Here is a 23,986-nt window from a genome sequence, read left to right as displayed (position 1 = left end):
CTTTTGTGTAAACATATCTTAGTGTACTAAACTGGCCCTTTTTTTTTTTAGAAGACAAGGATATTTTATAAACATTTATTTGTGAATGAGAGAGAGAGAGAGAGAGAGACACATAGAGAGAATAGGCCACACCCCAGAGCCTCTAGCCAGTGCAAATAAACTCCAGATACATGTGCCACCTTGTGTAGCTGGCTTCTGCAGGTGCTGGGGAGTCAAACCTGGGTCCTTAGGCTTCACAGGCAAGTGCCTTAACCACAGCCATCTCTCCAGCCTAATCTTCTATATTTAGAAAAGACTGTTTTTCTGAGTATTTCTAGGAGTTGTGTTCCCTAAAGAGCATAATTTTAGCCAGGCATGGTGGCGCACCCCTCTCATCCCAGCACTCGAGAGGCAGAGGTAGGAGGATCTCCATGAGTTCAAGGCCATCCTGAGACTGCATAGTGAATTCCAGGTCAGCCTGAGCTAGAGCAAGACCCTGCCTCAAAAAAAAAAAAAAAAAAAAAACATAATTTTTACAGTAAGTTAGATGTTAGCAGAGATCCCAGTAATCTTTATTTACTGTTGATTGTTTTTTCATATTTAAAAAATATGGTCTAGGGATGAAGGGAGAGTTTTATTCATTACCATTTACATTTGGCTGTATAGGTATCTGCGTTAGTGACCATGTACAGCCACGAGGAGGATATTGATAGTGCCATTGAGGTCTTCACGCAAGCTATCCAGTGGTACCAAAGCCACCAGGTAAATAAATACAGCAATATATCATAAGGACTATTTTTATTTATTTATTATTTATTATGTGCGAGACAGAGAGCATGAAAGAGGCAGAGAGGGGATGAGAACGGGCACACCAGGGCCTCCAGCCACCACAAACAAACTCCAGGCGCATGTCCCCCTTGTGCATCTGGCTTAGGTGGGACCTGGAGAGTCAAACCAGAGTTCTTTGGCTTTGCAGGCAAGCGCCTTAACCACTAAGCCAGCCCTATAAGGACTATTTTTACATAAATAATGAAAAACCAGCTGTGGTACTGAACTGAAAATGTCCATGCTGAATTACCCTGTCACCAATTTAAAAATGGAAGGCTACTGACCCGTCACACTATTTTGCCAAGTCCAAATAAAATTATTAGTCATAAGAATGGCTGAAAGATGAAACCAAAATAGGTCATTTATATTTTGAAGTTCTTCCCTCTGTGTGTACGTGTAAACATGAGTGCACATGTATCCACTACACATGAGTTTGTGTGTGTGATCAAAAGCAAATAAGGATAGTGGTACATGATTTCATGATTGGCAAGAAACTGGCAATCCTGTGCATGGTAGTTCATAGTAGACTAGCAGTGTGTGTTGTGGTTGCTTATCGTGTCTCCATCTAATAAGAACACCATTTTTCCAGTTTGGAACTCTGCTTAGACAACTTACTAACATGCATGTACAAGTGGCATTTATATTGTTATATCATTTATATTGTTTCTAGTAATAACAAGATTTGATTTTAGAGGAGTGTTTCGTTAGATTTTGTTTCTGTTTTTCTGATACCAAGGCTGGAATGCAGGACCCTGCGTAAGCTAGGCAAATGTTATACTACTGAGCTATATCCCTGGCTTGCTTGTTTCCATAGACAAATCAATAGAGGTGGATTGTGTTCTGATTTCAAAAATTGATGGCTACTTGCATGAATTTATATACTCACCTCCGTATGTGTGGGAGTGATCTTTGTTACTTTAACCAAGAAATCTTAAGATGAGGAATGTAGTGGGTAGATCCATTTTAAAGAGTTATTAAATAACTTCATCAACTTCCCAGATATTTAGGTTAAAAGTTTTTAATTTGTTTTTTTTTTTAATATTTTTTGTTCATTTTTTTTATTTATTTGAGAGTGACAGAGAGAAAGACAGATAGAGGGGGAGAGAGAGAATGGGCGCGCCAGGGCTTCCAGCCACTGTAAACGAACTCCAGACGCGTGTGCCCCATTGTGCATCTGACTAACGTGGGACCTGGGGAACCGAGCCTCGAACCGGGGTCCTTAGGCTTCACAGGCAAGCGCTTAACCGCTAGGCCATCTCTCCAGCCCTAATTTGTTTTTTTTTTAATTTAACCTGTAGCCTAAATCGCCTGCTCATTTGTCCTTGATAAGAGAAGCTGCAAACTTCAAACTCAAATATGGACGGAAGAAAGAAGCGATCAGTGACCTGGAGCAGCTGTGGAAGTAAGCTCTGAGCAGTGCATGGCACACGCCCCCTTTCATTCCTGGCGCTTATCCTCAGAGAGTTATTTCCCTTGTTAGTGGTATTCTTTCACGTAACATTCTTATTTCTTCTTTTAGACAAAACCCAAAAGATATTCACACCCTGGCGCAGCTCATTTCCGCTTACTCTCTTGTGGACCCAGAGAAAGCAAAAGCGTATCCTTTCATTGCTGCTCGGGAGGCAGGGCTCGCGCTCTTCCAGTACCTGTGCTTGACCAGGATCTTTCTGTTGTTGGTCTCAACCAACACGTCTCCTAACTAGTAAGCTGAAATTAGAATTATTGATTAGTATGATTTAAAAAATTCACCTTGGAGCCGGGCATGGTGGCGCACGCCTTTATTCCCAGCACTCGGAGGCAGAGGTAGGAGGATCGCCATTGAGTTCGAGGCCACCCTGAGACTACATAGTGAATTCTAGGTCAGCCTGGACTAGAGTGAGACCCTACCTCGGAGGGAGGGGACACCACCTTGGGGCTTAGCATTTAAGGTGCATGACTGCGAAGCCTGAGAACTCATGTTGAATCTGCAGGTCCTGTAGAAGCCAGACTCAGAGTGATGCAAGCACACAGCGTTGCCCATGCACACAGGAGTGCACGTATCTAGAGTTCATTCACAGAGGCTGAAGGCCCTGCCACATGCATATTCATTCTCATTCTCCCCCTCCCTCCCTCCCTCCCCATAATAAAAAATTTTTAAATGTTTAAGAAAAACCCACCATGGTGGGTTAAGTCACCCTTGGTGTGGTTTGCTCCAGATGCAAGAATGAAGTGAACGGGGTAGACCCTGTATTCCTCAGGTTCACATCCAGCAGCACAACAGTCAACCTGAAGTCAGTAGAATTTATGTGGGGAGTTGTGTGTAACTTCTGATGAAAGACTCTGAGTTATGTTCTCATTCCAAACAGTTACTATTGATAAGAGGCTCGGAAGCTAGCACCTGGGAGGTGGAGACAAGAGGATCAGGAGTTCAAAAGTCATCCTTAGTTACCTACTGAGTTCAAAGCTACGTGAGACTCTGTCTTGAAGCAAAGGGATTCGCTGTCTGCGGTTGAGCTTGGGTCATGTGTGTTTCTCTGATTCATGTTTTCCCAAACCCAGAGCGGGTGTGCAAGCTCAGCAACCCCAAGTCCAGCCACTGCAGGGAAGCAAGCCTGTAGTTTTCAAGCTTGACAGTTCTGAAACTACTTTGACTTCTATCACGGAGGAAAGTAAAGATGATTTGTTTTTGTTTTTGACTCTTAAGCTTTCCTTTCAGAATATAATATATACTCTATAATTGGTTTGATTTGCTGACATGTTACTCTATAGAAGATTCAAGAACTTTTTTTGCATTTGATGAAGGCCATATCTGTCCGTTGGCATAGATGTGTTGACAAGAGTCCGTGTGTGTGTATATTGTTCCTAAACTCCAGTCCTATCCCAGTCTTAGTAAACACTTGCCCTCATCAGACAGTATGTCTCTAAAAGTAGATGTAGACGCTCTCGAGAATTCTCCTGGTGCTACATACGTTCGGAAGAAGGGTGGAAAAGTCACTGGAGATAGTCAACCAAAGGAACAAGGGTAATGTTTTCTCATTCTTTGAGGCTGGTCTAAAACTTCCACAATAAAACACACTGTGATAAAAATTCCATACTAGGGCTGGAGAGATGGCTTAGTCTAAGGTTAGCCTGAGAAGCATAAGGACCCAGGTTCAATTCCCCAGGACCCACATAAGCCAGATGCACAGGGGAGCACGTGTGTTTGGAGTCATTTGCAGTGGCTAGAGGCCCTGGCATGCCCAATCTCTTCCCCCCTCCTTTCTCTCTTTCTATTTGCCTCTTTCTCTCCTCCCCCTCAAATAAATATAGTATTTTTTAAATTCCGTACAGATAAAATACATTCTCTGTGTTTCTTTTGTTTTTCAGAGCTCAGATTCAACATGAGCTCTTTACTTATGTCCCTCTGTCCTGTCACGTTACAACTAACCTTTGGGATTAATTAGCAGATCCTTCCAGATTTTTCCTTCTCCTTGTGTGTAGACACATCACAGATGATAAATATTTTCCTTAGCTTTTTAAAGTTTTATTTACTTATTTGAGAGAAAGAGGCAGAGAGAGATTGAGCATGCCAGGATCTCCAGCCACTACAAAGGAATTCCAAATGCATGTGCCCTCTTGTGCATCTGGAATCAAACCTGGGTCCTTTGGCTTTATAGACGAACGCCTTAACTGCTAAGTCATCCCTCCAGCCCATCCTTGGATTTGTTTTTTTAAACAAGATGTCCTGTAGCCCAGGCTAGTCTGGAGCTCAATATGTGTACTAAGCTGACCTGGAGTGTGCAGCAGTCTGCGCACCTCATGCTGAGTGCGAACTCATGGGCAGTCGTCCTGCCTCTGCCTCCCAGGTCCAGGGCTGCAGGCGTGCCCCACAACACCTAGTAGTGCCCTTTGTCTTACACTGACTTGAGGTTACAAACCAGTGGTTTATTTTGAAGCCATGCTGTCTGTCCTAGGTATTGACCAGTGTGTCATTAATATATGTGTTATACTTCTGATATTATTCAGATGCACACACTAAAGATAATTTAGATGTGATAGCTGTTTTCAAAGAACAGATGACATTTGCTTTGGAAATTATACATTAAGTCTAATGAGTGTCACTTAAGATATCTTTTTTCAGTCGTGTATGATTGTATACTCAGGAAATCCCAGAGTTCATGAGCCTGAGGCAGGAGAATTGCAAATTTGAGGCTGGCCTATACTACATAGCAAGATCCTGTCTCAAAAAACAGTATATGAAATGGAACTGAATTTTGTTATGTTTAGTGAGCTGGTCCAAGTTTTAGTAAGAGCTTTATGATAAAGTACCCAGCCTGCTCATTTTTCCATACTTCATGCACTATATCATATCACAGTGATTGATGGTAATGATTTTATCTCTCCTTTTAGACAGGGAGATTTGAAAAAAAAGAAAAAGAAAAAGAAAGGTAAGTCTTTAAGAAAAAAAGTACATAAACATTAGATTTTTTTGTTGTTGTCGCTATATTTTGAAGATGGGGTCTCACTATATATATAGCCTAAGCTGTCCTCAAACTCAGGGCAGTCCGCCTGCCTCAGCCTCCCAAGTGTTAGAATTCTAAGCTTGCACCAGCATGCATAAACTTAGATTCCTTTTTACAAGGGAAACATTTCAATTAGGAGCTGGGGCAATGGCTCAGCAGGTAACAGCACTTAACTATACAAGAAGGAGGGCCTGAGATTATGAGTTTGGTTCCTAGCACCCGCTTAAAAAGCTGGGTGTGAGCCAGGTGTGGTGGTGCATGCCTTTAATCCCAGCTCTTGGGAGGCACAGGTAGGAGGATCGCTGTGAGTTCAAGGCCACCCAGAGACTACATAGTGAATTCCAGGTCAGCCTAGGTTTGGGTGAGACCCTACCTAGGAAAAAGAAAAAAAAAAAAACTTGAGCAGGGCCAAGCCAAACATTCCTGTATCCCCAGTCCTGGGGAAGGTGGAAATCAGAGACTCACTAGAGAGCCAGACTGACGTGACGACAGCTCCGGTTCAGGAAGAGACCCGTGTCGAGGAGAAGAGCGCTCCTCTGGAGCTTGAGTGCTGCCCCTGTGCTCTCACGGTGACGGCGGCTTCACTACTGGAGGGGCTCTGGCAGGTGTTTTGGTTTGGTTTGGTTTTTAAAGGTAGGGTCTCACTCTGGTTCTATTACTTAGGAATAGGTTAAAATTCAGTAAGTATTTAGTCTGTGTATTAGCAATACTCCAAGAAAAGAAGTTGAACTGGCGTGTTGCTTTCTTTGGTATTTGCATGGCTTTTAAATAAGCATTTTTTTTTTCCAAAAAAGAAACTTTATTTACTTATTTGAGAGAGACAGAGGCAGAAAAAGAGAGAATGGGCACACTAAAGCCTCCAGCCACTGCAGACAAACTCCAGATGCATTCATCACCTTGTGCATCTGGTTTACTTGGGTCCTGGAGAATTGAACCTGTGTCCTTTAACTTTGCAGGCAAGTCATTAACCACTGAGATATCTGTCCAGCCCCAAAGATTTTTTTAAAAAAATATTTTGTGCACATCGCATGCACCTAGAGTTCACTTGCAACTGGAGTTTTTTGTTTGTTTTGTTTTTTATTTATTTATTTGAGAGCAACAGGCAGAGAAAGAGGCAGAGACAGAGAGAGAATGGGCACTCTAGGGCCTCCAGCCACTGCAGATAAACTCCAGACACGTGCGCCCCCTTGTGCATCTGGCTAACATGGGTCCTGGGGAATCGAGCCTCAAACTGGGGTCCTTAGGCTTCACAGGCAAGCGCTTAACCGCTAAGCCATCTCTCCTCATCTGGAGTTTATAAGCAGGAAGAGGCCCTGGCATGCCCATACTCTCTTTCTCCAAATAAATAAAAATTTTAAAATATTTATTTAGTTAGTTGAAAGCAAAAAAGAGAGAGAAAAAGGGAGGAAGGGTATGCCAGGGCTTCTAGCCACTGCAAAGAATCCATATGCATAGGCCACCCTGTACGTCTGGCTTATATAGATACTGGGGAATCAAACCTGGGTCCTAGACTTCACAGGTAAGCTCCTTAACTGCTAAGCTATCTCTCTAGCCCTGAAATGAGCACCGTTCTTTTTTTTGTTGGGGGAGGGGGGATTTGTTTTTTTAAGATAGGGTCTCACTCTAGCTCAGGCTCACTTGGAGTTTACTATGTAGTGTCAGGACTGTTAGTGTCAGCTAGAGGAAGACCCTACCTTGAAAAAACAAAAAAAATATTTTTTTCCTCAAATATCCAGACACAGTGGTGCACACCTGAAATCCCAGCGTTTGAAAGGTTACAGACAGGAGAGTTGTTGGTTCAAGAACAGCCTGTACACAGTGAGACCAAAGAAACAAAAGTCTTTTCCTCAGACAAACGCAGTTGTAGTGGACATGTTGCTTAAACAGATTACCTTGAAGGTACTCATTATTAATTGTTTTGTAGGAAAGCTTCCTAAGAATTACGATCCAAAAGTTACCCCGGATCCAGAAAGGTGGCTTCCGATGCGGGAGCGCTCCTACTACCGAGGGAGAAAGAAGGGTAAAAAGAAGGACCAGATTGGAAAAGGGACGCAGGGGGCGGCCGCCGGAGCTTCCTCTGAACTGTAAGTCACACCTCTGTGTGCAGGCTGATTTGTGGTGTTGGTGAGGGCTTGTTAATGAGCTGAAAGTACAGGAAGTAGTCACATACCATACACATACATGTATTTGAAAAACGTGAGAAAATAAGTGAATGGAGGGAGGGACAGGAAGAGAGAAATATACACATGTGCACATATGAGAAAGAGGAAGAGGCAGATAGAGAGAATGGGTGCCCCAGGGCCTTCAGCCACTGCAGTCGGTCCAGACACATGCACCACCCTTTGCTTCTGGCTTATGTCAGTCCTGGGGAATTGAACCTGAGCCCCATGGCTTTGCAGCAAGCGCCTTAACTGCTAAGCCATCTCTCCAGCCCAAGTCACATATCTCTTTCCTTCTTTTTTTGTTTTTTTGAGGTAGGGTCTCACTCAAGCTCAGACTGACCTAGAATTCACTGTCATCTCAGGGTGGCCTTGAACTCATGGTGATCCTCCTACCTCTGTCTCCCGAGTGTTGCAATTAAAGGTGTGCACAACCGCACCTGGCCAAGTCACATGTCTTTGATAATCATTTGTAAATGTAAATGTAAGTGAAAGTATATGCTCTACAAGTATTTGATTGCATAATAAAAACTAAACATTGTGTAGGGCTGTGGGTGTGGCCCACTGGTACAGCATTTCCCTGGCATGTGTAAGGCTGTAGACCTGAGCCTCAGCACCACTCCCCCAGAAAACATTCTTTTTTAAAAAAATAGTTAATTTACCTGAGCGATAGAATGGATGCACCAGGGCCTCTAGCTCCTACAAATGAGCTCCAGACACACACACACACCCCTTGGGCATCTGGCTTTACATGGGTACTGGGTACTGGGGAATCAAACCTGGGTCCTTAGGCTTTGCTTTGTAGGCAGGTGCTTTAAGTGCTAAGCCGTCTCTCTCCATCCCCTGAAAAACATTCTTGAAAATTATATGTAGCTTCCTCTTGAAACAAAATACACTGAAAAAAAGTATTGCTATTTCTGTGTAGAATTATACATCATTTGCATTTTATTTTCTAGCTTTTAAAAAGTTGCATGTAATATATATTTTATTGAGAAGTTCTTCAAAAGAAGAGTGTTTATGGAGTTGGGAAACCCACCGCCCTGAAAGAATTAGAAAGTGTATGGGAAATTGTTAGGTGCAGAAAGTGAAATCCAGGCACATACAGGCTTATAAAGCCTTTTCCTGTGTTGGATTCTGAGTGACCCAAACCTTTCTGGTCGCTGATTTCAGGGATGCCAGTAAAACTGTGAGCAGCCCGCCCACCTCGCCCAGGCCTGGCAGCACAGCCACAGTGTCGGCCTCCACGAGTAACGTCATACCCCCACGGCACCAGAAACCTGCAGGAGCGCCAGCAGCAAAAAAGAGGCAGCAGCAGAAAAAGAAGAAAGGAGGAAAAGGTGGCTGGTGACCAGAGTGCTGTTGTCACAGGCTGTTTTTAAAGCAGTCTCAGTACCACTAGGGACATAATAAAGGTAACGCAGCAAGAAGCACAGAATTCCCTCTCTGACCCCATTTTCATGAAATAACTCCTTACACGTCAAGTAGGAAAGCATCTTCCTCAAGCTGCCTAATCAGGTGTGGCCTCCTGTCCGTGGAGCCCTGCAGATGGTGAAGCCTGGAGCTGACCAAACACTTGCCTCCCTTGCCCTCTGTTCCTCCCTCCCTCCCTTCTCTCCCTCTTTCTGTTAACTTGATTTTTCCCCCCATTTCACAAACAAGACATCTTTTTTATGGTTTCCAGAATTTTAACTCCAAGTGTTTCTACTGCTTTCAACTGGAGTCTTAAGACACCTGTTACTTGTCAAGTCTCACCCTAAATTATGTCTTAGGAAGCCCAAGGAGACTGAAAATGGAATCTTCTGAGCATTCCATACATTTGTTTAGAAATATCATGTGATGAAGAGATCTTAATAAAGCATTAGTGTTCTCAAATGAGTGGCCACAAAAAGACTTAAGTATCTAAAATAAATTTATCCATAAATTTTGTCATGTGATACTAGAATTCTGATAGACTTTTCATTTATATGTCTACATATCTGGCTTCTTTGTACCCCTTGTCCTTTTCAAATTACGTTAGCACCATTGAGGACCTCAGGAAAACATACCAATGTTACAAGTAATCCCGGTGTTCTGAGATTAGATGCATTTGGATTGTCTTAATGAGAAGATTAATGGCCCCATCAAGGACATAAACTGGTTTTATTATTTCAAGAGAAAACAATATCAGGAAGTATTAAAATCTAACAAGAGTGTTTGGCCCAATCAATAGATACTCGAATGATTCCTCTTTCAAGTTTTGTTACCTTTCTCAAAGTCATGTGTGTTTGAGGCTTAATGCTGCCCTTGGCTTTCCTTACTGTCCAGCCACTTCAACATTCAGCAGCTACGGGACACACACTGTGATGTCTTCCCCTGTTTAGTCTTCATCTGTGCTGCCCAAACTTATGGACTTGTTTTTCCTTGTGGTCATATTATTCTGTTTTTATAAAGTGCTGCTGTCTTTGACTGACCATATCTACTGAAACCTCTTGAGAAAGAGTTTTAAAAAGCTTTCTCCTTTTTAAGAAGGGTGCTTCCTGTCTAGCATAACCAGAATCTGCAGTGGCATCTGAAAAGATGTGAAACTAAGAGTGACTTATTACCACATAACACTTCGGAGAGCTACAAAAGCTGACGGGTATTTACTGCTTTTGAATACCCTATTACAAGAATAATTGTTTATAAATCTGTTATCTAGGACTCCATTACATTTTTGTGGTTAAAGATAATTGTTTTTTAGGTTAACTAAGCAAAAGAATCCTGATGAAAATTTCCCATCTTTGAAAATTTTGATCCAAGACACACAATGAACTACAAACATGGTACTCTGTTAGTCATTGCTGTTATTTCCACACCATAGAAACATCTGTTCAAATAAAACATTGTCAAATGAAGTGAAAAGTTTTTCATTAACTTTCCAGAAATTATTTCCTTTTTGAAAAGTCTTTAACCAGTGACATATGTTCTGTGTGTGTGTGTACACACGTATGTTTATAAACAATATGGGTATAGCCACACACTATGGCACCTGGCACCTTTTAAAATAAAATATTTGGACACTGAATATAAAGAAAAGTGTTTTGGGCATTGATATTTTTTGGAGAACTTCCTGGTTGAGTATATCTAAGAATTTTCTTTTAAGCTATTCAGCTTAAAATTGTCTCCTGCCCTTCCTTCCCAGAAGTCACAAGGCTAATGGATGTGTGTGTAAATGAACAGATGCAAACCTGTTTTGTATTTTTTTCTTTTTGACAATTTCACAGATATATTTAATCTATCTATCTTTTTTTATTGGGGGGGTGGGGTTCTGAGATAGGGTCTCCCTGTAGCTCAGGCTCACGGCAATCCACCTGCCTCTGCCTCTGCCGATTAAATGCATGTGCCACTTTCTGTTTTGGTTTCCCGAGGTATGGATTCACTCTAGTCCAGGCTGATTTGGAATTTGGAATTCACTGTGTAGTCTCAGGGTAGCCTTGTACTCATGGCGATCCTCCTGCCTCTGCCTCCCAAATACTGGGATTAAAGGTGTGCGACACCATGCTCTGCTTATGTATCTTGGTCATATCCATCTCCCATTACCCTTACCCCTGCCCCTCTTGCTAAAACCCTTCTTCCCAACCAGCCCCTTCCTGCTTTTATGTCTTTTCTCTATTTAGGTGGCCCACTGAACCCAATTAAGGTTGCTTGCATGGGTAGGGGATTGTTTACTGGGGCATAGGCAGTTTGCCAGAGGCCATTAACTGTCAATAGCTCCTATGGGAAGGGTGGGGTCTCATGAGCCCCTCCTCCATCACTGACTGAATGTTGACAAGCTCAGTATTGTGCAGGAAAGACCTACTGTGAGTTCATTTGTCGATGGTGCTAATGGAGTGCAGTAGACAGCCTTGCAGAGCCTCTTCCCGTCCTTCATTGCTTACATTCTTTCCCCCCTCTCTTCCTCCATGTGGGCCTGGGAAGACATTGATACGAATGTACCATTCAGAATTGAGCATACACAGTAGTCATTTTCTCAGCACATTGGTCATTAATCTCTTCCCCCTGGGAAATGAAGCTTCTCTGAGGCTGAGAGCAGCCCTAATCAATGGGTATAAACAAATACTTAGCATGTACACTGAACCTAACTGTAGTGTCCCACTGAAGGGCCTCTGACCGCCCCAACCATGGGCTTTTACCTTTGAGGCAGGGTCTCACTCCGGCCGTGGTGACCTGGAACTCATTCTGTAGTCCAGGCTGGCCTTGACCCTTTCACTCATCTTCCTGAGTACTGGGACTGTCTGTGAGGCCCACCACACCCAGCTAGCCCATGGGCTTTTGACCAAGGTTATTAGTATCAAATATGAATTTCCTCCCTCCTGTAGAGCTAACCTCAAATCCAAAAGACCCTTGGACATAGACAACCTTTATTAACTTTTCATCACTCAAGTCTTCTGGAACTTGTCATTCATTTGTTGTTCATTACCAGTCTACTTGAATTATGTGATGGAAGAAAAATCAGCTTATTTTGTATAAAAACTAATTTTTTTTCTTTTTTAATTTATTTGCAAGCAGAGACAGAAGGGAGACATAAAGAATGGGTACTTCTGGTCCTCCAGCCACTGCAAACGAACTCCACATGCATGTGCCACGTTATACATCTGGCTTTACATGGGAAATGGGGAACTGAACTCAGATTCTTAAGCTTTGCAGGCAAGTGCCTAAACTACCGAGTTCTATCTCCAGCCCTGTGTTGGTTTTTTGAGAAAGGATCTCATTCTTGCCTGTGCTGGCCTGGAATGCATGACAGTCCTGCCTGAGCCTCCCAAATTCTGGGATTACATGCATATACTTTTAATTTATTTTTTCCCTTTTAATTAACAGCTTCCATACTTACAGAAAAATAAACCATGATAATTCCCTCCCCCATCTCTCCCTTCACAAATCTACACTACATCATATACCTTCCTCTCTCCATTAGTCTTGTTTTGATATCATCATCTTTTCCTCCCTTTATGAGTGTCTTGTGTAGGTAGTGTTGGGCACTGCGAGGTCATGGATATCCTGGCCAGTTTCTGTGTGGTCAGTTGCATTGTAAGCAGTCCCACCCTTCCTTCAGCTCTTATATTCTTTCCGCCACCTCTTCTGCAGTGGACTCTGATCCTTAGAAGGTGTGATAGAGTCGTTTCAGTGCTGAACATTCCTCCATCATGTCTTCTGAGCACTATGGTGCCTTTTGGGTCATTCCAGGGGTCACCACCTTCTGAAAAAATAAGATTCTCTAACCAAAAGTGAGATTAGTATTAATATATGGGTATGACTATGAAGTAAAGTGCTCACAGGGCAGTTTGGTGAGCAAAATATATGCATTTAGCCAGACAAGAGCAGGCTAAGGCTCGTGACCTCCCCCACTATCAGCTTTTGATTAGGTTTTCAGTGCCAGGCATGTATTCCCTCCCATAGAGTGGGTCTCCAGTCCAGTTAGAGAGCAGTTGGCTTCCCCCATAACAGACGTGCCACTGTTGCACCCGCTGGCTCGCTTGGCTTGGCCGGCCAGACTTGAAGCCTGCAGTGTCCACTGCTTTCACACTGATGGCTTCTGTCTCCCATAGGACTGCATGCAGCGCAGCTTTTTCCAGCTTTCTGTCAGCTGGTCTACTGGGAGGTTTTCAGTTCAGCCCCAGTTTAATTTCTCAGTGACTTTGCAGCCCAGGCATGTGAAGTCTTCACAGTAGGGTCTTATCTATTCCTGGTGGGAAACCAATATCCTTAGTAATAGCCTGTAATGTTCTGGGGACATCAAAGACCTCCCTGGCCAACAACTCACTGGAAGATATCCCATCCCTGGCACTGAAATTTTTCTAGTCTGTGGCTTCAGGGTGTGCCATTATCCAAAAAAGTAGATTACGATGTGGCTTATTCACAATATCCTGTAATTTTGATTGCCCCTCCCCCCATATTCCTTTTACTCAATCTCTTCCCCAGACCTCACGTAGGCCATTCCACCCACATTAATCTGTCCATCTACTTACATATGTGCAGTACCATCCCCTTAGGTCCAGCCCTCTCCTCCCTCCCTTAGAGTCCTTTTCTAGATTACTGGCCTCTGCTACTGATATTTACTCCAATTCACACACAAGTCTAAACATTTGTAACTAGGGTCCACATATTACAGAAAACGTGACGTTTGGCTTTCTGGGCCTGGGTTACCTCACTTAATAGAATCCTTTCCAGATCCATCCATTTCCCTGCAAATTTCGTAGTTTTTCTTTACTGCTGAATAGAATTCCATTGTGTAAATGTGCCCCATTTTTATTATCCACTCATCTGTTGAAGGACATCTAGGCTGGTTCCATTTCCTAGCTATAGAGCAGCAGTAAACATTGTTGTGCAAGTATCTCTAAGCTAGTGAGACGAGTCCCTAGGATATATGCCTAGGAGTGTTATAGCTGGGTCGTATGGTAAATCTATTTTTAGCCGTCTCAAGAATCTCCACACTTGGATTTCTACAATGGCTGAACCAGAGTACATTCCCACCAACAAACCCATGTATGTATGTATTGCTTGGGTGATGAACCCAAAGTGTCTCATTCGGCAAGCCGTCTATCACTGAGCAACTCCCTAAAATCGAGTCTTGTTAAATTGTGAAATAGACTGAGTCCAGATGATACAGGAGTTTAAGAAAGTGGGAACCTTTACATCTCTGTCCCGGTGGAGGGCTGGCGGGAAGAAACAACTTTGCTTTCCAGACCTATGTGACTTGGGGAGAGGAGGGGAGTCCTCTGGGGACACTGAGGACCCTGGCACCGTGGTCCTTCTCCAGGTTGGAGGCATCGCTGGGAACCAGAACTGGGGTTGTAGCCAGAGGCCAAACTCTTAAGGACACGTTCCCTGGAAAGGCGACAGCTTGCCCGGCCTCAGCGGAGCCAGAGCACCCCGGGACATTTATTTATTCCTGCCCCGCACGGTCCCCTCAACTGGGGGCTCCCCGGGCCCCCCTAGGCCGGGCTCCCTCCCCTCCCCTCGGCGCCCTCGCGGTCCCGCCTCCCCCGGGAAGGACGACTCGGCGGCCCACGCCCTGGGCACCTACGTGTCCAGTGCGCGGCCACACCTGCCCAGCCTGCCGGGCCGCCGGGCGGGGGCGGGGGTCAGCTGGGGGGCAGGGGCGGTGGGGATGGACAGGGCCAGAGCCAAGGCGGAGAAGGAGAGAATTCGGGGAAAGGAAGAGAAAGAGAAAGAGAAAAAGGAGGCGGAGAAGCGTAAGGAGCGAGGGAAAGAGAGGAGGAAGGAGTCGAGCAGAAGGGAGGAGAAGAGGAGCGACCCCGAGGAGCCCGAAGAGCGACGCCAGGGCCCGGGGACGGACGGCGGCAGCGGCGCGCTGGCCAGGACCCCGCCGCCGCCGGTGAGGGGCCGGGCCGGGACCCCCGCGCGCTCCCGGGCACGGTGGGCGTCCCGCTCTGTGACGTGGGCCGGGGACGGAGGGGGAGTGGGCCCGGCTTCTCCACCCCTTCTCCCCGGCCGGCCAAGCCCCCCACCGTCCCCTTCCCGCGCCCCAGCCCTGGGGGTCGTGGGTGTATGGGATATAGCGTCGAGGGACCAGAAAGCTTAACTGGGCTCCTCCTGGCCCTCGGGACTGATCTGCTCCTGGACACTCCAACCTAGCACACAAGACCACCCCCGCCGGCCCTCTGGAAGGGACGGGGCTCCTGGGGTGTGCACATATGTTTGCGGGCTCTCTGGCTTTAAGACCCGCAGCCGTAGAAGGCAGGGTCGCAAACAGCTGTCAGGTCTTAGAAACCCAGGCATTGTTTTTGGGTCAACTGGATGGACTTGGTGTCCCCACAGTCCCCTGGCCCAGAGCTCCTTTCTGGTTCTACACAATTTGAATTATTAACGGAGATTTGATCTCTGGTGAAACAGCCTACACAGAGCCGTAAGTGGCTGAGAACTTTTCCATAAAAAACAGTGATGTTCAGAATTAGGTTGGCATATGAACTCGTGATTTTAAAATGACCGCAGCTTTCCCTAGAAAATAAGCATGAAGCAGCCTGTAGCTTTGACTTTTTTTTTTTTAAATATTTTGAGATAGGGTCTCACTCTAGCCCAGGCTGACCTGGAATTCACTATGTAGTCTCAGGGTGACCTCAAATTCAAGGCGATCTTCCTGCCTCTGCCTCCCGAGCGTTGGGATTAAAGGCGTGCGCCACCACACCCGGCTGTATTCTTTTATTATTGATTTATTTTTAGTGTCAGGGATTGAACCCAGGGCCTCAAGGGTGAGCTGAATGCTCTAGATTCTGAGGTGCACATCCCCCTGAAATTGGGATGCTTTACACTGGATGGTCATATTTTTATTCTAGATCTTATGAGATAGCGTAAGTTAAAAACAGTCCTTGGGGGCTGAAGGGATGGTTTAGTGGTTAAGGCACTTGCTTGCAAAGCCAAAGGACCCAGGTTGGATTCCCTAGGACCTACGTTAGCCAAATGCACAAGGGGCGCATGCATCTGGAGTTCGTTTGCAGTGGCTGGAAGCCCTGGCACACCCATTTCCTCTCCTCTCTCTCTCTCTTTCTCTCTCCCTCCCTCTCTCTCCCTCTTTCTCTGTCAAATAAATAAATAAAAATAAAAACAGTCCTTGGGGTAGGAGTATGGTTGGAAAAGGAATAGGGGCATCTTGAAAATTAACAAAGTATGTCGGAGTAGCTTGAGTGAGGCCCAGTGTGGAGATAGTGGGAACACGATGCACACTCTGCAGACATTCATTGGTGCCACTATTAAAGTGTGCAAGGTTTTTAAAAACATTTTTTAAAATTTATTTTATTTACCTGCAAGCATAGAGAGAAAGAGAGGGAGAGGAGGCCCACCAGGACTTCCAGCCACTGTATGCACCGCTCTGTCCGTCTGGCTTTACCTGGGTACTGGGGCTTGAACCAGGGTTGTCAGGCTCTGCAGGCACATCTTACCTGCTGATCCATCTCCCCAGACCACAGGTTCTTGCTTTTTATTTATTTGAGAGAGAGAGAGAGAAAGGCAGAGAGAGGGAGAGAGAGAGAGTCCAATGTAGAGCATCCCAATTTCAGGGGCAAGTGCATCCCGGATTATGTAAATTTTTTAAAGGCTTCACAGGCAAGCACCTTAACCACTAAATTATCTCTCCAGCCTGAGAGTGAAATGTTTTTTAAAAAGAAAAGGGAAGGTTGTCCTAAGATTTTGTAATCAAGTTACCCAATTTGTGAAGATAAGGCAGACGCATAATAACGACACCTTAAATCTTTCATGCTGGATAGAGCGGTCCTTACTTGCATCATAGAGGCCACTCGGCCTGAACAACAGAGTGCTACTGCAATCCTCAATGTATATGAACTCAAGAAGCAATGGACTCAATGAGGTCTCAAAATTGGTTCTGGGATCCATGAATTTAATCTGTGGCATGACACCTTGAATATGTACTGAGGAGTGTGTGTGTGTGTGTGCGTGTGCACGCATGTGTGAATACATACCTATGTTGTCTGGTAGATGAACAAGGAGCTGGGGAAATGGAGAAGGGATTTGAGAGTAATCTCACATAACTAGTGGTGGCCAATTAGAAAATACCAACTGGTACAGTTTGGGTTTAGATCTATATCTTCTTTGTGAATTTTCAGTCTGGTTTGCAGCTCTGTGATTATTACTAGGGCCAAACAGGCATGTATTCTGTCAGGAGCCAGCAAAATAAGGTCCTGATGGCACAGGCTTGGTAATTTATCTTGTATTTCATAGGAGAAAAATAAGCAGGTCCTGGTACTAGGCCTGGATGGAGCAGGAAAAACCAGCGTCCTCTCCTCCCTGGCTTCGAACAGAGTCCAGCACAGCGTGGCCCCCACCCAAGGCTTCAATGTCGTCTGCATCAACACTGACGACAGGCAGATGGAGTTCCTGGAAAGTAAGCAAGCACCTTTCTCACTAGTTGCATAGGACAACCGCATCACATCAGACCTTAATGTGGGGACATCATAAGAAGGAACTCTGCACCCAATGCTCCGACATTGTGGGAATGCATGTGTAGGCCACTGAAACCATACTGGAAATTTAAAAATACTCAGAACTGAGTCATTGTTGAAAATAACAAAGGCAACCCCTCTGGATGGATAAGCCAGTGATTTATTTAATTTTTTTGCGGGGGTTGGTGACTTCCTCCTATTTGTTCTCTGTAGTTGGTGGCAGTGAACCTTTCCGTTCCTACTGGGAGATGTGCCTGCCCCGGGGATGGCTGCTCATTTTTGTGGTGGACTCCGCAGATCACAGCAGATTACCCGAAGCAAGGAAATACCTACATCAACTAGTTGAAGCAAACCCAGTCCTCCCTCTGGTCGTGTTTGCACACAAACAGGTAAAAAAAACAAAACCTAACAAAAAAACCTAAGCAAATAGGACAAAACCTGTAGCTCAGTGGTAGAGCACCTGCCTAGATTTCAGGAGGTCCTGGGTCTGTTCCCCCCAAAATGTATTCAATAGTTTTATTATTAACACAGAGATGCCTGCTTTTGATGGCTATATATTAAACAGTATGCTACATATTCAATCTGTTAGGCCTCCTGGGTTATAAAATCTTTCGGGAAGGAGCCAATAGTTTACCTTTATGTCCTTTGAAATACTTAACTACCACCTAGTATGTTGTTTTGTGCATAGTATAATTTGAACAATATGTTGAATTTATTTCAGTAAACCAAAATTGATTGTTGAATTTAATTCAGCACAATATTTGAGTGGCTGTTGTGCATAAAGAAATGGTTTTGTTGTAGAACAATTAGATTTGACCTATGATCTATTTGATCTTACTGCACGTAAGCACTTAAAATAATAGCATTCACAGAGAAATTGGAATCTTGTGTACTGTTGGTACAAATGTAAAATGGGGCAGCTACTATGGAAAACAGTATTGTGACACTTCAAAAGAAATTCTAGGGCTGAGCATGGTGGCGCATGCCTTTAATTCCAGCACTCTGGAGGCAGAGGCAGGAGGCTCACTGTGAGTTCGAGGCCACCCTGAGACTGCGTAGTGAATTCCAGGTTGGCCTGGGCTAGAGTGAGAATCTACCTCAAAAAAACAAAAAAAAAAAAAAGAAAGAAATTCTAAGTTGAATTTCAATATGTTACAGCAATAGCATTTCCATTTCTGGACACATGCCCCAAAGAAATGAAACCAGGTTTTCATATACATATATTCACAGCAGAAAGAAAAGATGATAGACTTGGTTTTTATCATGGATGAATTGATAATGAAATGTGGTATATACATATAACATTCTTTTTTTTAAATTTTTTTTGTTCATTTTTTATTTTTTATTTATTTATTTGAGAGCAACAGACACAGAGAGAAAGACAGATAGAGGGAGAGAGAGAAAATGGGCGCGCCAGGGCTTCCAGCCACTGCATACGAACTCCAGATGCGTGCACCCCCTTGTGCATCTGGCTAACGTGGGACCTGGGGAACCGAGCCTCGAACCGGGGTCCATAGGCTTCATAGGCAAGCGCTTAACCGCTAAGCCATCTCTCCAGCCCCATATAACATTCTTAAGCCGAGCGTGGTAGTGCATGCCTTTTAATCCCAGCACTCAGGAGGCTGAGGTAGGAGGATCACTGTGAGTTCCAGGCCTACAGAGCAAGTTGCAGGTCTGCCTGGGTTAGAGTGAGACCCTATCTCAAAAAAAATCAGACAAATATAACATAACATTCTGAAGACTTAAGAGAGAAGTTCTAACCTATGCACCAATACAGATGAACTTTGAGGGACACTATGCCAAATGAAGTAAACACATCACAAAAGGACATGTATAGCCAGGTGTGATGGCACACATCTGTAATCCTAGCAGTTGGGAGGCCAAGGTAGGAAGATCGCCATGAATCTGAGACCAGCCTGGGCTGCACAGTGAAACACTACTTCAAAAAAAAAGAAAAGAAAAGAAAAGAAAAAGAAAGGCTAGGCGTGGTGCATGCCTTTAATCGCAGCACTAGGAAGACAGAGGTAGGAGGATCACCGGATCACCATGACTTCAAGGCCAGCCTGAGACTACATAGTGAATTTCAGGTTAATCTGAGCTAGAATAAGACCGTACCTCAGAAAATTAAAAAATAAAATAAAATAAGCCGGGCGTGGTGGCGCACGCCTTTAATCCCAGTACTTGGGAGGCAGAGGTAGGAGGATCGCTGAGAGTTCGAGCCCACCCTGAGACTACAGAGTGAATTTCAGGTCATCCTGAGCCCGAGTGAGACCCTACCTTGAAAAACCAAAAATAAATAAATAAATAAAATAAAATGCAAAATAGGGGCTGGGTGTGGTGCTGCACACCTTTAATCCCAGCACTGAGGAGACAAAAAGGAGGAGGATCACCATGAGTTCAAGGCCATCCTGAAACTACATAGTGAATTTCAGGTTAGCTTGGGATAGAGTGCGACCTACCTTGAAAAACAAACAAACAAAGAGCTGGAGAGAGGGCTCAGTGGTTAAGTCACTTGACTGCAAAGCCTAAAGACCTGGGTTCAATTCCCCAATACCCATGTAAAGACACGTGTAAGGTGAAGCATGCATCTGGAGTTAGTTTGCAGTGGCTAGAGGCTCTGCTGCACCCATTCTCTCTCTTGCAAATGAATAAAAAATATACATATATAATACTTTGAGTTGAAGAGATGGCTTAGAGGTTAAGGTGCTTGCCTGTAAAGCCAAAGAGCCCAGGTTCAATTCCCCAGAACCCAGGTAAACGAGATGCACAAGGTGACACATGCTTCTGGAATTTGTTTGCAGTGGCTGGAGGTCTTGGCTTGCCCATATTCTCTCTCTCTCTCTCTCTCTCTCTCTCTTCCCCTTCTTCCCTCCCTCCCTCCTTCTCTCTCAAATAAATAAAAATAAAATATTTTAAAAAATAAGCTGGGTGTGGTGGCACATGCCCTAGATACCAGCACTCAGGAGGCAGAGGTTAGGAGGATCACTGTGAGTTCAAGGCCATCCGGGAACTACACAGTGAGTTTCAGGTCAGCCTAGGCTAGAGTGAGGCCCTACCTGGGAACAAAAAAAAAAAAAAAAAAAAAAAGGTTCCTAGAGTAGTCAAGTCCATAGGGATACAAAGTGGAATGTTGGGTGCCAGGGCTAAAGGAGGGCAGGACAGGGAAATGTCACCCAGGTGCCACTCAGGTTTAGCAAGATGAAGAGTTTGGGAGATGGGTAGTAATGCTGCTTTTCCATCAGTGTGAATGTATTTAATTCTACTGAATTGTACACTTAAAAACAGTAAATTCTGGGACTGGGGAGATTACTCAGTAGTTGAGGCAAAGCCTGGCAGCCTGGGGTTCAGTTCCCAGTACCCATGTAAAGGCGGGTGCACAGAGGCTCATGTCTGGATGTCTTATAGAGTAGCAAGAGGCCATGGTGTGCCCATTCCCCCACCCACCCCCTCTCTCTCTAAAAAGTAGTATTTGGGCTGGAGATGTGGCTTAGCAGTTAAGGCGCTTACCTGCAAAGTCGAAGGACCCAGGTTTGATTCCCCAGGACCCAATAAGCCAGATGCACAAGGGGTGCATGCATCTGAAGTTCGTTTGCAGTGGCTGGAGACTCTGGCATGCCCATTCTGTCTTTCTCTCTGCCTGCTTATTTCTCTCTCTCTCTCTCTCAAATAAATAAATAAAAATAAAATATTTTTTAAAAATTTAAAGTTTTTAACAAAATAGCAAATTTTATATGCATATTTACAATAAAAAACGTAAGTCCCCAAACTGGGCATAGTGGCATACGCTTTTAATCCCAGCCCTTGGGAGGCAGAAGTAGGAGGATCCCTGTTAGTTTGAGGCCACTTTGACACTACATAGTGAATTCCAGGTCAGCCTGAGCTAGAGTGAGACCATACCTTGAAAAAAAAAAATTCCCAAAACATTGTAACATGAGAACTCCTTTGCTACTTGGTGGGTTGGCAGTCATTGAAGGGCTGTTTCCTTCCTTTGCTCTGATGAGGTCAACTAAACCCTCCCTCATGGTTGCATAGTGAGCGCTTGTACAGGCTGAGCCATCTCCCCAGCCTGGCTCCATGCAAAATTATACTTCTCTTTTATGGTGTGGGTGTCTTGTCTTTGTCAAATTGAATAAACAGCCATTCGTTGTCAAACGGAAAACTTTTTTTTTTTTTTTTTTTTTGGTTTTTTCGAGGTAGGGTCTCACTCCAGCTCAGGCTGACCTGGAATTCACTATATAGTCTCAGGGTGGCTTCGAACTCACCTCTGCCCCCGAGTGCTGGGATTAAAGGCGTGCGCCACCACGCCCGGCAAATGGAAAACTTTTGCTAGGCCACACTGAGGAAAGGTTTGGATATTCTAGGTTAAGGCACCTTTGTTTATATTCTTTGGTTAAAATATTTAGTCTATGCTTCTAGAGGACTCATTGGCTCGAATTATATATAGGTTTTCACAGTGTCATTCTAGTTTAGGCACAGTGGCTTGTTCCTGTAATCCCAGCACTGGGCAGGCAGAGGCAGGAGGATTGCAAGCTTAAGGCCAGGCTGAGCTATGTGGATACATTATTTCAAAAACAAACCAATAAACAAAGCCATCTTTTTATCTTTATTTTCTGGGTTTGACTTGTACTAAGGTAGAGTCATTTCAATTATTCAGTACGGAGTTAACCTTGGATTTATACCTAATGTGCTGTATCATTACAAGGCACGTCTCCTCCCCTACCTCTTCTTCTCCAAGTCCATCGGTGAACTTACTAACCCGTGACACTCTCTAGATGGTACTGGATCCATTTGTTCTGTTATACAAGTTACTACAGGTTCTGGGACAAATGAATGCAGTTTTGGGACCAATGACATGGTGATTGTCAACACCCACAGGGGCCAGGTCACAGATGCCCCAGTCACCGCGCACAGTCCATCAGGGAAAGCTGCATGGGCCCCAGGGCTGGAAGCAGATAGGTTTATAACGCTACAGGAAATAAGTGACTCAGAATTGATCATTTCCAGAGATTTAAAAATGGCCATGCATGCCTTTAATCCCAGCACTCAGGAGGCTGAAATAGGAGGATTGCTGTGAGTTCCAGGCCAGCCTGAGACTACATAGTGCATGTGCCAAGTTGGCCTGGGCTACTCTACTTTATTTATTTATGAGAGAGAGAGAGAGAGACAGAGAGAGAGAGAGAAAGAGAATGGGCATGCCAGGGCATTCAAGCTGCTGCAGATGAACTCCACACACATGTCCTACTTTGTGCATCTGGCTTACGTGGGTCCTGGGGAGTCAAACCTGGGTCCTTTGGCTTTACAAGCCTTAACCACTAAGCCATCTCTCCAGCCCTATTTTTATTTTTGATGAATCCAGAAATGCAGGCATAATTCTGACAAAGCTATGTAGATGCATACAGCCACTGGGATCTTTAACAATGGTGTCTCCGTAGCCTCTGTATTAAAATGGTGGAGTGACTGAGAGCCTTAAGTCTGTGTGGCAAAGTGTATCCAAAAGGATCGCAAAACAACCAATGTTTCCTTTTCTTTTTCCATTCTGGGTGAAGGATCTCGAAGCAGCCTATCACATTACAGACATCCACGACGCTTTGGCCTTGTCTGAAGTGGGAAACGACAGGAAGCTGTTCTTGTTTGGGACTCAGGTGACTCACAATGGCTCAGAGATACCCTCCACCATGCAAGATGCCAAAGACCTGATCGCACATCTGGCCGAGAATGTGTAGGGACGGGGACCTGGCCCACTGCACAGCTCACCACCTCCTTGTCACCCGTGCTGAAGGACAGGCGTAGGCCAAAGGTTTCCATTTTCAAATAAAAAATGAGCCATTTCCTATTCTCTCAATGCATCGCATGCATACAAGGAGGGTGCTAATTCACTGGTGACTTTAGATTTTTAATTTATTTTTTTTAAATGTTATTTATTTATTTGAGAAAGAGAGAGAATGGGCACACCAGGGCGTCTAGCTGCTGCAAACGAACTCCAAATGCATGTGCCTCCATATGCATCTGGCTTACGTAGGTACTGAGGAATTGAACCTGGGTTCATAGACTTTGCAGGCAAGCATCTTAACCACTAAGCCATGTCTCCAGCCCGTTTTAAAAGAGCATTTATTTATTTGAGAGAGAGAGAGAGAGAGGCAGAGAGAGAATGTTAACTTTACAACATTTGTAAAACTGGGACTGGAGACATGGCTCAGCAGTTAAGGCACTTGCCTGCAAACCTTACCTACCCCAGTTCGATTCCCCAGAACCCACATAAAGCCAGTTGCACAAGGTGGTGCATGCATCTAGAGTTTGTTTGCAGCGGCTAGAGGTCTATATGTGCCCATTCTCTCTCCCTCGCTTTCTGACTATCTCTTTCTCAAAGAAGTGAATAAAAAAAATACTGAAAAGTCAAAAAGTATTTGTAAAACTGTTTGGGGGAATTAGGATTTCTTTGTTTTGATATTTCAGTGCTGAGAGGTGAACCCAGCAAATCACACCTGCTGAGCACAATCTATCACTGTACCGCAGCAACACATCTGGGATTAGGATTTTTATTTTATTTTTTAAAATTTTTATTAGCATTTTCCATGATTATAAAAAAACATCCCATGGTCATTCCCTC

General features: G+C 44.4%; 2 protein-coding genes across 2 annotated transcripts in view; both read left to right on the top strand.

Annotated features, from left to right (window-relative positions):
• Window positions 1-10,320, top strand: part of Srp72 (signal recognition particle 72) — a 30,094-nt gene extending 19,774 nt beyond the window's left edge. The window contains exons 13-19 of the mRNA XM_004665383.2: window positions 646-741; window positions 2,106-2,209; window positions 2,327-2,404; window positions 3,671-3,808; window positions 5,176-5,213; window positions 7,213-7,372; window positions 8,618-10,320. Coding sequence (XP_004665440.1) covers window positions 646-741; window positions 2,106-2,209; window positions 2,327-2,404; window positions 3,671-3,808; window positions 5,176-5,213; window positions 7,213-7,372; window positions 8,618-8,795 — 792 coding nt within the window. The 3' untranslated portion in view covers window positions 8,796-10,320. The remainder of the gene's footprint in view (window positions 1-645; window positions 742-2,105; window positions 2,210-2,326; window positions 2,405-3,670; window positions 3,809-5,175; window positions 5,214-7,212; window positions 7,373-8,617) is intronic.
• Window positions 10,321-13,308: 2,988 nt separating this feature from the next.
• Window positions 13,309-23,255, top strand: Arl9 (ADP ribosylation factor like GTPase 9). Its single transcript, XM_045130184.1, has 6 exons — window positions 13,309-13,331; window positions 14,402-14,546; window positions 14,694-14,801; window positions 17,159-17,321; window positions 17,593-17,768; window positions 22,926-23,255. The coding sequence occupies exons 1-6, from the start codon at window positions 13,309-13,311 to the stop codon at window positions 23,100-23,102; spliced, it is 792 nt and encodes a 263-aa protein (XP_044986119.1). The 3' UTR covers window positions 23,103-23,255.
• Window positions 23,256-23,986: the final 731 nt, after the last annotated feature.

The sequence above is a fragment of the Jaculus jaculus genome, chromosome 11 (genome assembly GCF_020740685.1).
Source record: "Jaculus jaculus isolate mJacJac1 chromosome 11, mJacJac1.mat.Y.cur, whole genome shotgun sequence".
Classification (NCBI taxonomy): Eukaryota; Metazoa; Chordata; class Mammalia; order Rodentia; family Dipodidae; genus Jaculus; species Jaculus jaculus.
Note: the sequence above shows the minus strand (reverse complement) of the source record. Positions and strands in the feature narration are given on the sequence as shown.